The following is a 15,870-nucleotide window of genomic DNA, read 5'->3' on the forward strand; positions in this document are numbered from 1 at the left end:
CATATTGGTCACATGATTGCAGGGAGACGGTGTTGCTTTGATTGTTCTTTTACATCTGTCAGCATGGTGCCTGTTACTCTTTTAGATTGTGTCTCAGTCTCATGCTGAGTCCTGTGGTTTGATTAAAGATCATTAAGCAGCAGTGGGATGAAACATCGCTGAATGACAGGTTTCAGAGCGGTAGCCGTGTTAGGGGGAGGAGCTTTTGTTTTGCACGGGGTACTTAATACACAGGACAGTAAGACACAAATTCTAAGTCACAGCACCTTTAAAGGGAGAATGGGTTAGAACGTGTTTCCATGGGATTCAGAGGCACACTGTAGCTGGTGCCAAAGCCCCTCAGCTCCATGTTGTGCTTCTTATGCTCTCACAAAGCAAGAGAGGAGGAGAAGAAAGCTTGCTGTAGTCACTTCATATTGCTGAGTCATTAACTTCTTTTTGCTGAGTCATTCTGCAGCTGTGTCTGACAAACCAGGAGACAGACAAGCAGGACGGCTCAAGGTGGGTAGCATCTGCAGACTGAGATAGCTGGGCTGTAAAACCGGCTGATTATGTGAAAGATGGAACTGGCCTCTGGAGGAGTGGTAAGCACCACACATTGAATTTAAATCAGTCAGCAATGCTTTGAACAAAGAAAGGGGAGCTGCAGTGGCAGTCTGGAATTGGCTATTTTGTTTTAACTCTAGAACTGGTAGGTTATTTTGGTTACAACGTGGGGGGTGGGATAAAGTTTAAAATATTATGTTGTTTATTGGTATAAAGAATTAAGAAACATCTCACTATGTGACAGATGTTGTAAAATAACTGTTCACCACTTATGTTAAAAAGATACTGTCAGTGTTAACATCAATGTCCATCTTGTTTAAGATTCTTATAACTGTTAGAAGAAAACTATTTTGTTGTTTATATTGCAGTCCCACCCATTGATCTCCGTCAGGATGGGATATTGTGCTAGGTCATTGTGCAACTGTTTTTGTTTGCATTTGAACCTTGTTCTGCAAGTGTTTGCTCCCCAGACACTGCAAGGAGGCGCATGAAAGCCTGAAAGTGATTTATCATCTTCTATTGTTGTATGCAGTGTTGTTATAACCATGTTGGTCCATGGATATTGGAGAGAGAGACAGCTTTCAAGCCACACAGAGCTCTTCTGAAGAAGCTCAAAAGCTTGTCTCTCACCAGTAGAAGTGGGTCCAATAAAAGATATCACCTCACACACCATGTCTCTCTAAAGTGAGTCAGTTTTACTGTTCAAGCTGAGTAAAATACAAGAAAGCAGGGACTAGAAAAATTGTGAAATGAGTCATGAAATAAACCCTTTTGATTCTCATAATCTTAGGTGTTCCGTTACATAGGCAGGAAAGTGGTTTGGTGGGGGTTTTATGTAAGGTTTATTATTTGATAGCATGCTATGTTAACAGCTTTTTGCACTGTGGAAATGAGATGGAGTCCCCTTTGTAACTAATGGTATTAACACATTTATAGTGCTTTTGTTTTTTAAAGCTACAGTATTGAGATTCAGTATCTGGTTTTCAAAAAAGCTCAGCACACTGGATGCTGAATTCTTTAGAAAATCTGGCCACAAGCATGAGTGCTGAGCTCTCCACAATCTGATCCTTTGGGGTTGACTTTTAGCGGGGCTGAGCCTCCAGAACTCCAGATGAAGTCAACAGCTGCAGGTGCCCAGGGCCTCTGGCAATCAGGCCTCACAAAACTCCTCCTCTGGGAGGTAAAAAGTAGCCCTGTTTTCAGGTAGAAAAAGGGAGGCAGAGACAACATATGTTTTGCCCAAGGCCAAACAGCCAGTCTAGTTTTATTATTCTGTGCTGCAGGTGGACTTGAATGCACTACAAATTTTATTTTTTTCTCCTCCTGTATTTTTACTGCGGCTGGTTTACATACATACAGTTGCATGGTAATGTTTGAAATAAACACAACATAGTTGTTATAGAGTTACTCAGTCTGATTTACAGACCTTCCCACCCAGGGACAGGGCTTATTAACTGATCGGGTTATTGTCCCTCTAGAAGGATATTCGTCAACTTTAACTTTGGTCTCCTGATCTATACAAGGAGAGGGTGTTCCATCCAAGTTCTGAACAGACCGTTTCACAGCCATAAATATGCCCATCACCACCTGAACTGTTCAATGTAGATTTTTCTCATGAGTGCACAAGGCTTTTCTTAAATCTGTGAACCAAGACATTTTCCAGGAAAAAGAAAAGCCATTCAGTGACCACAAGGAGAATACCTTTCTCAAGTGTGGTCCTGAGAGACAGCGTGGCTCTCAAGATATTAAACAGTAAATGCCTAACTAAAAAACTAACATTCAAGTGATAGCCTCAGCAGAGAAGCAAGAATGTACTGGTTATTACAGCGAGGTGGCAGTAGCACCACTGGAGGTAAGGTTGAGCTTAGAAAAACTGGCTGTCAAAAAGTAAACTAAGTGCTCTAAAATCCACATGCTTACTTTGAGTGCCTTAAATTGCTGTTCTTCACCAAGGTCCAGGATAGACTGTTAGGACAAAGGTTTCCTGATATAAAACCTTACTTAAATCATGTGACATCAAAATTTTATAGGTTTCAGAGTAGCAGCCGTGTTAGTCTGTATCCGCAAAAAGAACAGGAGTACTTGTGGCACCTTAGAGACTAACAAATTTATTAGAGCATAAGCTTTCGTGGGCTACAGCCCACTTCTAACATTTTATAGTTTTTATTATATATATATATATATACACACACATACACACTTTCTATATTATTTATTTAGTAAGGAAGTATTAATAAGTTTACAAATCCTTGCCATGTATATATTAAACAAAACAGCATTACAACAGTGAGCTTTACAGGAATGCAGTCATTAGATCTCTCTGGATTTAATATTTTTTGCATATAACTAGGGCTCACCTATGGCTCTGATCTTCCCCAAACATATGCCAGCTGAGATCACCCTCCTGAGGCTGATCTCAGCTTGCATCTGGCACCCACTGTCTCTTTGGGGAAGCAATATTTTAGAAGTTATTCAGAGTAGAAGTTGGATCTACAGTGTGGCTCAAGCCAAGTGGATGAGCCAGAGTAACAAGGTGGCTGAGGTAATGTCTTGTGTCTCTCACCAACAGAAGCTGGTCCAATAAAAGATATTACCTCACCCACCTCATCTAGTAACTTGCGACTGACATGGCTACAAGAACAATGTAAGAGCCAGAAGAAGTCATTTGTGTGCATGCAGCAAGACTGGGACTCTGTTGCAAGCCAGATGTCCAAGTATGTGGGTGGCTCATGGTGACACAATGTGGCCATTGAACTCACCTTGCACCCACATAAAACAGCAACTTATGTTTATCCTGAAAAATACACAAGCAGCATATTTAACTATTTACAATCGTTCATCCAAATGACAACCCAAAGGTTTACACTTGTCACTGTCTCCTTTCTAAGTGCTCTAGTTCCTTGGGCAAAAAGTTGTGAAGGAGGATAGAGCTGGTAGCTGAGGGCCAGTGGGATATTCCCAGGAAGCCTCCTCATGTACCACCATCCCTCCAGTGCTCCCTAGTCATGCCCCCCATTACTATCCCCACTTCTTCAAAAAGGGGAAAATTCATTGTCCAAAAATCTTTTATTCACACTGAGTTAAGGGTGACCGGCAGGGCCTCCCACCCTTCCAGGCATTGAGTGCACCTCTGAAAACCAAGGAATACAGAGTTAAGGTACATACCTGCCCCTGCCCCACAAATTTAAGTCTGCCCTCTCTGAGTGGTGCCCCAGACACCCCTGCACTGTATCACTCTGCTGCAATGTACTCCTTGCACCAGTCATTACAGCTGTCCCTAACACTGTGAAGGGAAGCTGGGGAGTGCCTGCAAATGAATGAGTGAATACACTTCTGTAGGACACCATACCACATTCCTCACATCTACTTATTATAGAGCTGCCCTGGCTGAAGTCTACTTACAGTATATCTCCAGTGAATCTTGCCAGCTTCAAAGGGCATAGTTAAGGTTGTGGGGGTGGGGCTGGTGTGTACCATAGCTCTCTATGGGCTGGTTTTCAGAGTTTAAATATAGGTCTACTCAACGCTCAGGCAGGGTACGGGCATGGCCAGCCAGTTACCCTTAACTCTGAATTAATGAGTTTTTAGGTAGTGAGTAACAGGTAGCCCTTAGCCAGGGTTTTATGTTTTTAAAGCACTGCACAAATATTAACTAATGAAGCTTTACAGCACCAGTGGAAAATAAGTACATTTTAGGCAATAGCTCCATTTATACACCTGAGGAGAATAAACGATTTTCCCCAGGGACAAGACGCTGGGACTTTGTATCTCGAAGTCCTCAAGACTGAGCCACCTCTGGAGAAACGCTCTACAATGGAAAAGGATCCCAAACAGCTTCCAAAATAGCAGTGGATTTGGTGAACTGGACCCAAAACAGAAGAGCACTGTACCCAATATATGAGACTGTATGCACAAAGTAGCCATCTGGGGTTGCAGCCATTACCATCCTCAGCTACCCACACAGGGGTGTTTTCACCCTGGAGCTGGGGGTGTGATTCCCAGATCCAGGAGACATACCTGTGGTAGATCGGATCAAGCCAGCATGCTAGAATTAGAGAGTAGCTGCCACAATGTGAGCAATGGGAGAAGCCAGCCATCCTGGGGACATAGCTATGGTCTCTGATGGACACACACTCAGGATAGCTAGTTCCTCCTGCTGCTTGCACCGCCCTGGCTACTTTTTAGTGCACTAGTATGGGTATGTCTCCTCAAGCTGGGAATCACATCCCCAGATCAAAGCATACGCACACCCATAGATGCAGAATGCAGCCATGGACCATTAGCTGCCACAAACAGGGAAACAAAACAGCTCCATTCCCTTGCCACCTGGGCTCAACTGCCATGGACATTAGTGACAAACTTCCACGGACTTCAATAGGAGCAGGACTGGGCTCTTGGTCAGGAAAGTGAAGTGCTTAGAATGTAGACACCGCGTGTGTCCGACATTACACCACTAGAGGGCAGTGCTATGCACAGCCATTCTGTTAGCAGGCATATGAGACATGCAGGCAGTGATGAGCTGCCAAAATCTTAACAACTGGTTCCCTATAAAAAGTTCTGATTGAAGGGATGTGTCACAGTATGTATTTTTTTGTACCAATGGGTTACCCTATATCCGTATTTTCCTGGGAGGAATTTTTAATGATTTTTGGGTCTTTTTCTTATATAGGCTCCTATTACCCCGCACCTCCGTCCCGATTTTTCACACTTGCTGTCTGGTCACCCTAGGGTGTGCATATGTGTGGGTCCCAGCTGTTCCCTGCCCCCCTCATTGAAGCAGGTGTGCAGGGTTACTGTCCTGGGAACTGCAGGGCACCAGTGGACGTGGGGCTGGCTGCAGACAGGGGCGTGGGGCAGGGCTAGCTGGAGGCGTGGGTGCGGGGCTGGCTGCAGGGGGCTGTCTGGAGGCAAGGGGGCGTGGGGCTGGCTGGAGGCAAGGGCTGGCTGCAGGCAGGACAGGGGGCTGTGGGGCTGGCTGGCTTCGGGCAGGGCCGCAGGGAGGTGCGGCAGGGGTTGGCTGGAGACAGAGGAGTGCAGGGCTGGCTGGCTTCGGGCATGGGGGTGCGGCAGGTGTTGGCTGGTTAACAGGGCAGGGGGTGCGGCAGGGGCTGGCTGCAGGCAGGGCAGGGGATGCGGGGCTGTCTGGAGACAGGGGCTGGCTGCGGGTACTCACGGGGAGAGCGCCTCGGAGCAGCCTGAGCAGCAGAACGCAGCCCAGGCCAAGCAGAGCAACCGAGGACCCACCAGGCAGCAGCGGGAACCCCAGGACCAGGGGTCGGGGAAGCAGCAGCAGCAACAGGTCCTGTGCCCAGGGCCAGGCAGCGGACCACATGGCTCCCGCAGCGCAGCGCCCCCGGTGGCCAGAGGAGGAATTAAATCACTTCCCAGAAGGAGCCCATCAAAGCCACAACACCCCCTCGCAGGGAAGTGGGTTAACAACCGGTTCTAAAACTGCTTAAAAATTTAACAACCGCTTCACACGAACCAGTGAGAACCGGCTCCAGCTCACCACTGCCTGCAGGAGACCGACTATGTGGACCTAATGAAAGGGGACACATTCAGAGGGGCCAAGAAGGGAGGGTGTTGTCCAAGGAGACGCCCCTTTCACAAGCTAATGAACAGAAGGACATTCATCCCCAGATGGTGAGAGAGCAAGAAATGCAAGATCCCAACTGCTGCGAGTCCGATAAGAATCCAGAGAACTCCAGCGCTGAAATACATTGGGGCTAACCTGGAGGGAGACAGAATGCTCAGACTTAGAAGCATTGGCCTCTTATAAGGGGAGTAATATACCCTAAGAGAGAGAAGTGGGGAGAGGGTACAGTGAAACCCATTAGATTCCCATTCCCACCTCCCTATGCCCCCTAAAAGGGAGGGTGAGGTTAAAACGCTCCCATCTGTACTAAGTCCTTTCCCCTTGTTTTAGCTCACCCCAGGTGCGCGCGCACACACACTATATATATATATATATATAAAAATGATCAGGGGAAACTCAGAACACCAGGAAGCAGAAAATTCTCCTTGTCTCTCTTCTGTACACTTAGCCCTAATCCTATATCCAAGCCCATATTAATGACTTCTGGCTCCCCATAATATTTAACACAGTACTCAAACACCTGCTGTGACATTGTGATGTTAAAGAGGCCCCTATAAATTTCTGTGGGCTCTAATTCCCTTCATCAGCCCTTAATCTAACTGTATTTTTATATTCCAGGGAAGAGAACTCTTGGCAGTTCTGATTCATGCTGATCTTTTTAACAGAGGTAGGGATCCTGCTGCATCCTGAATAGGCAGAAGGCCAGCAGTCTCAGAAACCAAACTCTTCCACATCCCAAGTGCTTTAAATCCCATGCCAAAGACCCCAAAAGAAGAAGTCCATGCCCAACCATAGCAGGGCTCCATTACCTTCCCGAGGAGGACTCTTTATACCCCATAAAATAGCAGTAGCGGGAGTAGAGATAAAGCAGGCCCAAGGCAGCAGTCAGACCTGCAATTGAGAGGAGACGACAAATTACAGTAGCAGACACCAAAGGCTTTTTGGAACTATTTGACCAGCCTGTCCCTCTAAGGCTAAAGCCTCCAGGGAAGATCCTGACTGTTCCCGCTCTATTGCGGGTGCAATCTTGCCAGAGAGCTGAGGAAGCAAGTCCTGTAGACTCTGCCCACTGGGCCAGCACATAGACGCATAGAGCTAAACAGATCCAGCATTTCCCCCGCCCCATTTAACCAACTAACTGGTCAGTCTCACCTTGATGGAAGAAGAGGCCAGCCTGCCAGAGAATAGCCAAGAAAATGGGGAAATACTCAGAGCAATTCACCCTGGAGGAAAAGAGGAAGAATAGGGTCAGCATTCTGTGCCTCTCTGAGGCTTTCCAGTGGCTCCAGGCTTCTGCTTTTCCGGAGACTACTTCTCTGTAAAGCAACGCCCAGTGGCTTGCACCCATTCCTTTCCTGCCCCGGTCTTCAGAATCAATCTCCTATCTAACCCCAACTAATGGGGTTCTACGGAGTAACTCAGAGCAGAATGTGGGCCATAATATTCAATTACTGTGGTTTCTTGCCATTAGTTTTCAGAGTGCTTTTCACTCACCCAGCACCATGGGCAGTGGTGAGCCTGGTGCCTGAGGTTTTTTTATACATGCATCCTCCTCCTCACCTTCCCTTATGTTTTCCTTGGCAGCTTTGGTTACTAGTTGGTAGCGATGGTTGTGTGTTCTGTTAGCCATTGGAGCCATCTTCACTAATGATCTAGTCTGAGATTACAGATCTGAGGACTATTTCCTGCACTGTTAGGGAAATGGAATAAATGATCCAGTTGTTTTTTTTCCATGTATAGGATCAGATCCTGCACCCCTGCTCTGGTGATGCAAAGGAGATGGAAACTGGCCACGTCTCCTTAACTAGGGATTACCCCAGTGAGCATAGAGCCTCCAAGGCCATTGTCTCTCCCCATTACAGTACCTGGCATAGGGGCTATATCAGGGGCACTGTACTCTGGCTATGCCCAGCTGACGGATCTCCTTGGGAGCTGTTACCAGCTGATGGAGTTTAGCACTACAATTAGGCTAGTCTAAACTCTGTCAGGGATGGCATAAAACCAGTCTGGGATCGGAGATCTAGATCTGGATCCCCATCATCCTCCCTACTCCATTCAGTGTGCTGTGCCCAAGGCTGGTTTCTGCCATCTATAGCTGAAAGGTGTAGAAGTTAAAGTCTTAAACTGAGCCATAGTGGCTAACTTCTGAGCAGTCCTAACAGCGACACTAATAAATCCATGTGACCCTGGCATTGTGGGGTCCTCCCTCGATGGAACCCTGGCATCAGTGCCAGACTGAACCAGCCAGAGTAGGAGGGATTTATACCAATAATCCGTCCCCTCTGTTTAAAACGCAGCAAGCTTTCCACCAAGACAGCAGGCTGATTGACAGAGCAGGGGGATGGGCAGCATGACTAGTCATTGCCATTCTGTCAGCCATATAGCCCCTACAGCTCCCTCTCTCTGGGCTCCCAATACTGTAACCACCTGCATTTCTGGGGGAAGTCTTGTGAGCAAACTGTCTGATCAAACTCTGCCAGCAAAGATGACATAGGAGGCTACTCTTGGCCCCATGGAGCAGGTCATTAAAAATAAGTCTTACTGTGCTCGAAAGACCCTCTCAAAATCAGGTGGCCCTGAGACTTTTGGAGGAGAGATCCCGTACGCTCGTCTGGCATAGATCACCTGGAGGGAGAAATAAGCTGCAAAGAAAGAAACAAGAAGCCATGATCCTAGCAGCCTTCATGGAGACCAGGAGACTGTCACGGATGATGGAGCTCAGTGTTGTGCTACAAGGGCTTGTTAACATTCCACCGCCACATGAAAGATAAGGTTGGTGTAATGTCCCTGCATGCAATGGAGTCATTCCCCCCCCCACACACCTTATGCCGCTATTGTTATATTATCTTTACCATAAAAGAATTATACCCAGGACTCAGACAAATAGTTCTGAAGAAAGAAAAAAAAGTGATGCCTTTGGAAGGGACCAGAGTTTTCCACTAGTGAGATATTTTCAACAGTTTCCAGTCTCCAGCTCTGACAAGGCTCCACACACACCATCCAGATTTCACAGGATGGACTTATGCTACACTAGCCACATATTGGTCTAATTTCAGGAACAAATATGATACAAATATTCCCAGCCTATGCACTTGATATAGTGTCAGTTACCACGTGGTATCCTCTCCCATCTTAGTTCTGAGGATGAGAACAATATTTTTAAATGGAAGACAAATCAATTCCCTAATCTTTAATCCTTCCTGTCTGCAACACATGCACCTCTTGAACAGGGGTTTCACAAAGAATGAAGAGACCCGATTCTCATGTACATGAAAGCATCCCTGCACCCCGCTGGTTCTGGAAAAGGGGCCTTCTAATCCAATTGTAACCTTTAAAGTGGGCTTACAAGACCCCTTTCCATGATAAATGTGGTGTAAATTGGTTTTAGTGTAAATAAGAATCAGGCCCAATTTTTTGGTGAGCGCCATACTGGAAGTTTGGCAAGATATCAATGACAAATCTGGAAGGAATTTCCTAGACAGTAAAGTCCAAACCCTTGGACTATTTCAGCTCTTGGTGGTTGTTCCTTTACCTAATCACTCTTAGGAAGATGGTTCCTGTGTCCAAACTTCCCCTTTCTCCAGTTTCAGACCTATAATACACCTCCAGCCAAGTTTCTGCCACATCTTTCTGACTACCCCACTCTGCCTCTAGACAACACCCTCTTAGTTTCTGTATTGGATTTTTTATTTAGAATGATCAATGGCCCAACATTTTTAGGGACAGGTCCACCTATCAGACTTGTCCATTGTGAGGTCTGAGAGGGGCATAATTTCCTGTGGATGTTCTGGTCTTGGCTATAACTTTTTGCCATGTGTGTCACCTGGTTCTAACATGGCAGATGTGCATCATGATGCACATCTATGTATACAACATGGTAATGGATGGTTCACAATGAGGTAGGAGTACACGATGCTCAGACTTTGAGACCAAGGCTATAGTGTGATTTTTCTGAGAGTAAGTTAATTCATTTTCTGGAGTAAGTGAGACGGTCTGTTCTTCTGCAACATAGATAGGACCTCCTATGTCTCCATAATTGGATCCAACATGCCCCCTTCCTTCCATGCCTCTGTGTGGGAGGATACAAAATGCTTAGCACTATGTGTCAAGGCTCAATATGAAATCAGATTCTCCCAGGACTCACCCCCTCTGCCAGCTATGTTAGCACAGCTACCTATGTAACCAGGAAGAACCAGCATGACTCAGTCTCATCTCTTATCTCTAATCCAAATATCTCACACTGTGAGGAACTCCCTAGAAAAGGTCACCTGAATTTGAGGCAGTCTTAGCTGCCTTTACAAAGTCTGGCCTGTTCGTACAACGGGAAGTTCTGAAAGCACTGAGGGACATCCACGCCCCGCCCTTCATTAGTGAAGGAAGCAAACACCGACTACACAGGCGTGGATAAGTGCTCCCATCTACATGGCAAAAACACCACTGTAGAATCCAATTACTCTTAGACAATCAGCCTGGCCACCATCAAGTCAACTATGTTGACAAAGGGGACTCATTACAATCTACTTATACGCAGAGCAAAGAGCGATTATATAGACCAGGCCTGTTATTTTCCAAGGAAAGAAAAGACAAACATAGCTCTCTCATTTGCATCCTAGTACCAAATTTTGAATCCCAGATTTCCTAGTACTGAGGAATCTGATGGAACACACTATTACCTTTCACCTCCTGAGTTTGGTCACACCACGGCAACCACACACACTTGTGACTCTCATACCCCTGGGTCCAGTGAGATGGGTTTAGGAAAAAGTAATGTGCGGGAGTGTATCCTATGTAGGAGCCATTGGAAGCCCAGGGTCATTAGAAAGCATGTAAAAATGGCCAATGTAATCAGATAATCCTGTGTACTGTTTGCAAGCGCCAAGTCGGACCTGCCAGAAAACCATACACACTGATTTCTGAAATCCTTACCAGCCACTTGGTTTTTTACCATGCAGTGAGGAACCAGATCTAGGGAGATTCCCTTCCTACCAGAAGCCATTGCTTTCTGCCTGCAGAAGGGTTTTTCTCCATTGCCTCTGGTCACTCTACTCTTCTGTGGTTGGGACATTGCTTAGTTTTCTTTTTGTTTGCACTGAAGTCCATGGACCCTCCAGGAAAAAATGAGCCTACAGTAACTCCTCACTTAACGCTGTAGTTGTGTTCCTGAAAAATGCGACTAAGCAAAACGATGTTAAGCGAATCCAATTTCCCCATAAGAATTAATGTAAATGGGGGGGGGGTTAGGTTCCAGGGAAATTTTTTTCACCGGACAAAAAAATATATATTATATAGATATACACACAGTATACGTTTTAAACAAACAATTTAATACTGTTCACAGCTATGATAATTGTGAAGCTTGGTTGAGGTGGTGAAGTTAGAGGATGGAAGAGGGTGGGATATTTCCCAGGGAATGCCTTGCTGCTAAATCAGTGGTTCTCAAACTTTTGTACTGGGGACCCCTTTCACATAGCAAGCCTCTGAGTGCGACCCCCCCATATAAATTAAAAACACTTTTTTATATATTTAACACCATTATAAATGCTGGAGGGAAAGCAGGGTTTGGGGTGGAGGCTGACAGCTCACAACCCCCCATGTAATAACCTCGTGACCCCCTGAGGCTGACCCCCAGTTTGAGAACCCCTGTGCTAAATGATGAACTAGCACTCGGCTGAGCCCTCAAGGGTTAACACCTTGTTGTTAATGTAGCCTCTCACTCTACAAGGCAGCAGGAATGGAGAGGAGGGGAGACAGCATAACAGACAGAGACAGACACACACTTTGTGTGTGGGAGAGAGAGAGAGAGAGAGAGAGAGAGAAATGCACACTGCCACTAAGTAAGCTGACCCACTCTTAAGTGCATTGTCTTTTTAAGTGGATCAGGAAGTTGAGACAGCAGCTGCTGCCTCAGGCTCTCTCTGTCTCTCTCCCTCCGTGTCCCCTCCCTGCTGTATATGAATAAGGGGTAAGTGGGGTGTAGGAGCTGGGGGGAGAGGGTCACCCTGACATTAGCCCCCCCTTCCACCACCCCTGCACAGGGAGCAGGAGGCTTGGGGAGCAGCTGCAAGGCAGAGGGCAGGAGCAGCACATGGCAGTGCGGGGAGGGACAGCTGCAATTGCTAGCCTGCTGGGCGGCTGCCGCACAGGGAACTTAGGGGAGTGGGGAGATGATGGGGGCTGTCAGTCCACCCTGGTTACAAGCCCCCACCAGCCAGCTGCAACAGGCTGCTCTTCCTGCAAACAGTGGACAAAGCAGGTGGCTGCCAAAGACGTTAGAAGGGAGCATTGCGCAACTTTAAACGAGCATGTTCCCTAATTGATCAGTAACGTAACAACGAAACAACGTTAACTGGGATGACTAAGTGAGGAGTTACTGTATTTGTAAAATGGAGAGATTCTTCGGTTTCCTGGGGAGCTTGCTACATTTGTAAAGTCAGATGTATCAAGAAATTCCCAACATGTTAGAGACTAGGTATATTTGCACTACAAGCATTACAACTATGCCGCTGTAGTTAGACATTTCCTATGCCGATGGAAGGCTTTTTCCATTGATGCAGGTAATCCACCTCTGAGAGACAGTAACTACTTCAACGGAGGAATTCTTCCATCAACATAGCTGCTTCTGTAGCAGGGAGTAGGTCGACCTAACTACACCGCACAAGCCACAACATTTTTCACAGACCCAAGCAATGTAGCTAGGTTGACTTAAGTTTTAGGTTTAGACTAGCCCTGAGAAAGACGTCCTTCCCTTAGACTCCCCAACCCTATTACCCTGGCATTACCGACAGCCCTTCTGGTTAATGCATTTAGAAAACTAGCCCAAATACTCATTCAGCATCTGAAGAGCTGGGGAGTTACAGGAACAACGGCTGAAATTTAATATACAAAGCAGGACTGACAGGGTTTTCTTTACTCACCACTTGGCGGTGCCCCTTGTGGCTCATCTGAGGAATTATCTCTGCCACCCGGTCTGACGCCCCATCCTGTAGTCACTTAGCCAGTCGTTCCCCTCCTGGCCTCTCACATGCCGGGAGCTGCAGCACTTTCCTCTTCATGGCTTAGCCCTCTGGCTAAGTCCCATTAAAGTTCTCCCCACTTCCAGTGTATCATCAAAGTCTGCTTCCAACTACCACCAAATGGGCTATCCCTAGTGTGTCACTCCAGCAGTGACACGTAGGGGAAACCACGCCCGCCTTTTACATCTAGGGTTGCTAGGCATCTGGTTTTCGACCAGAATGCCTGGTCTAAAAGGGACCCTAGCAGCTCCGGTCAGCACTATTGACCGGGCCGTTAAAAGTCTGGTCCGCAGTGCAGCGGGGCTAAGGCAGGCTCCAACCCCATACCCCAACCCTGAGCCTCCTCCTGCACCCCAAACCCTTCATCCCCTGCCCCACCCCAGAGCCTGCACCCCCAGTCGGATCCTGTGCCCCCTTCCTCACTCCAACCCCCTGCCCTGAGCCACTCACACACTCCAACCCCCTTGACCCCAATCCAGACCCCCCTCCTTCACCCCAAGCCAATCACCAATGCCACCCCAAAGCCCACACCACCTCCCACAACCAACCCCCTGCCCCAGCCCACAGCCCCCTCCCACACCCTGAATCCCTCATTTCTGGTCCAACCCTGTAGTCCACACCCCCAGCCAGAGCCCTCACCCCCCTCCTACACCCTAATCCCAGGCCCCAACCCAGTGAAAGTGAGTGAGGGTGGGGGAGAGCAAGTAATGGGGGAGGGAAATGGAGTGAGTGGGGGGCAGGGCCTTACAGAAGGGGCAGGCCAGGGGTGTTCTGTTTTGTGCAATTAGAAAGTTGGTAAGCTTATCTACAACAGGTTTCAGTCCAGAGACCCTCAACCCAGCAGCTCTACGTTTTTTACTCTTCCAGCCCTTACTGCTCCTTCCTTGGCCTGCTTCCTATGCCATCATTACCACTTCCTACTCTTGCCCCCTTGCATCAGGGAGTATAACTGCAGATCTTCCTACCCCCTCAGCCTACCAACTTTCTCTCTTTAGAGATCCTGCCCAGCTCCTCCCCCACCTGGACTTCACCCGCAATTAGGACCTAGCATGCCCTGGGTTTCCTCCAGGTGCAGCCTAAGGTTAATTCTCCTACTTTACCCCTTCAGGCCTTGTGTGGGGTAGCCACCCCATCACAGGAGCTATTCATTCAGGCAAATAAAAGGAGAGCAGCTAGGATGTAAACTGGCTAATCCAATTGTGGGGAATGCATATTCAATCACTATACCTTGCTCCAGGACTCCCAGGACCGTCACAGCAGCCAGCAAGTGAATCTGATCCAGCATGTTGTCTCTTCCAGACTACGGGGTGTCCGTTTTGTGCTAGAATGGTCTGCTGGTTAATTTCGCTCTCCTCTGATGAGGTGGGCAGTATGTGCTATAGAAAGCAGGAAGGGTTGACTCCTAGCCACCTTGCAAGCTCCAGAGATTGATACTACCAACTGGGCAGTTGCTGCCACACACACGCTCTCTGAAGCAACAGGATGTGATAGGAGTCTTTAACCAGGTCAGAATTTCCATCCTCAGTCTCTTCCTTTTGGGAATGTATGGTAAGGAAACGGGGGAAAGGTGCGGACCAGCAGCTGGGAGCAGAAGATAAGCACTACGATCCCAACAATCAGCCGCTTAGAAGGTGTCTGATTAAGATTAAAACTAAAAGTCCTGACCCCACTCACACATACACCCAGGGGTGGCCAAAAGATGCTTTTCCTACTGGTATCACAGATGAAAACACCGCTCTCCTTGAGATGCTGTGTGCATGTATCTTGCAGCTTATTGGATAATAGTGACCCAGTACTGCCAGTGTATTTTCACTATACTAATTAATTTCAGATTACTCATCCTCAAAAATAACTGTGTCAAAACAAGAACTTAATAATGGTTGTGACATCAAAATAATAATAATAATTAATAAATAAAGTTCCCATGTGATGATTCTGCCATAATGGGGGCATTGGATGGTGGGGGAAGTTCAAAGACAAACAGAATCTATTTTGCAGGGTAATACTTTACTTTGGTCCTGTCTAAGTGCAGGGTGTGTGTGTGGACAAAATGACTTATTGAGGTCCCTTCCAGCCCTACATTTCTATGATTCTGTTAAATCTTGCAGGCTGAGATTTTCAAAGCCACCGAGGAGCTTTAGATACACAATTCCCAGTGAAACAAACTGGAGTCAGTCATGCACCTAAATCCTCCAGTCGGCTTTGGAATTCTCACCCACAGTTTTTACACTTTTGGCAAAGCTCCCATTGACATCAGTGGGAGTTCTGCCTGAGTGAAGGTTGCATTCGGACATAGCAAAAAAACCCACTGATTCTTGCTGTCATTTGCACTGAAATTAATATCTTCCCACTAATGTAAAATTAGCATATGTGAGCTGAATTCAGCCCTTTGTTTCCTTCCTCTGTTATTACTGAGTAGTTTCCCTTTAATCCAAACACAGAAAAGGAGATAAAGATAAAACGATCATTAAATGTGACTGTGGAAGAAAACAAGGCCAACCCCAACCTAGCTGACAGGAATTAAACAAAAGATCAAGTAACATTAACAGGCTTCTCATTTTCTAATATATATTTTTTAATAATAGAACTGCAAAGGAAGCAAATAAGCTGGTGCCCTTTTTTGCTGCTTTATGATGGATAAAGAATACCAGAGGAATGTCCTTGCTTGTTTGTTTTAATTTAGAAGTATTAGGAATATTGTCTTCTAATCTCTGG

General features: G+C 46.7%; 2 protein-coding genes across 4 annotated transcripts in view; one reads left to right on the forward strand and one right to left on the reverse strand.

Annotated features, from left to right (window-relative positions):
• Nucleotides 1–217: 217 nt before the first annotated feature.
• CANX (calnexin) overlaps nt 218–15,870 on the forward strand; it is a 64,440-nt gene continuing 48,787 nt past the window's right edge. Inside the window, exon 1 of one of the 3 annotated variants that reach the window (XM_065556001.1) lies at nt 218–584. In XM_065556001.1, the coding sequence (XP_065412073.1) occupies nt 561–584 (24 nt within the window). In that variant the 5' untranslated portion in view covers nt 218–560. Of the gene's footprint in view, nt 692–15,870 lie in introns of all 3 variants that reach the window. The other 2 variants (XM_005295844.5, XM_065556002.1) reach the window with 2 other exon arrangements.
• Nucleotides 2,744–14,716, reverse strand: LOC101946405 (leukotriene C4 synthase-like). Its single transcript, XM_005295839.5, has 5 exons — nt 14,383–14,716; nt 8,685–8,784; nt 7,295–7,365; nt 6,952–7,033; nt 2,744–6,277 (listed from the first exon to the last, which is right to left on the reverse strand). Exons 1-5 carry the CDS (start codon nt 14,438–14,440, stop codon nt 6,151–6,153), a joined length of 438 nt encoding a protein of 145 aa, XP_005295896.1. The 5' UTR covers nt 14,441–14,716; the 3' UTR covers nt 2,744–6,150.

Source organism: Chrysemys picta, chromosome 8 (assembly GCF_011386835.1).
Source record: "Chrysemys picta bellii isolate R12L10 chromosome 8, ASM1138683v2, whole genome shotgun sequence".
Taxonomy (NCBI): domain Eukaryota; kingdom Metazoa; phylum Chordata; order Testudines; family Emydidae; genus Chrysemys; species Chrysemys picta.

Coding starts and splice junctions, on each gene's coding strand:
- LOC101946405 (XM_005295839.5), bottom strand. CDS start 14,440: ATGCTGGATCAGATTCACTTGCTGGCTGCTGTGACGGTCCTGGGAGTC. Junction 7,366..8,684: donor GAGAGGGTCTTTCGAGCACA/GTAAGACTTATT, acceptor CTTTTCCTCCAG/GGTGAATTGCTCTGAGTATT. Junction 7,034..7,294: donor TGGCCTCTTCTTCCATCAAG/GTGAGACTGACC, acceptor TCTCAATTGCAG/GTCTGACTGCTGCCTTGGGC.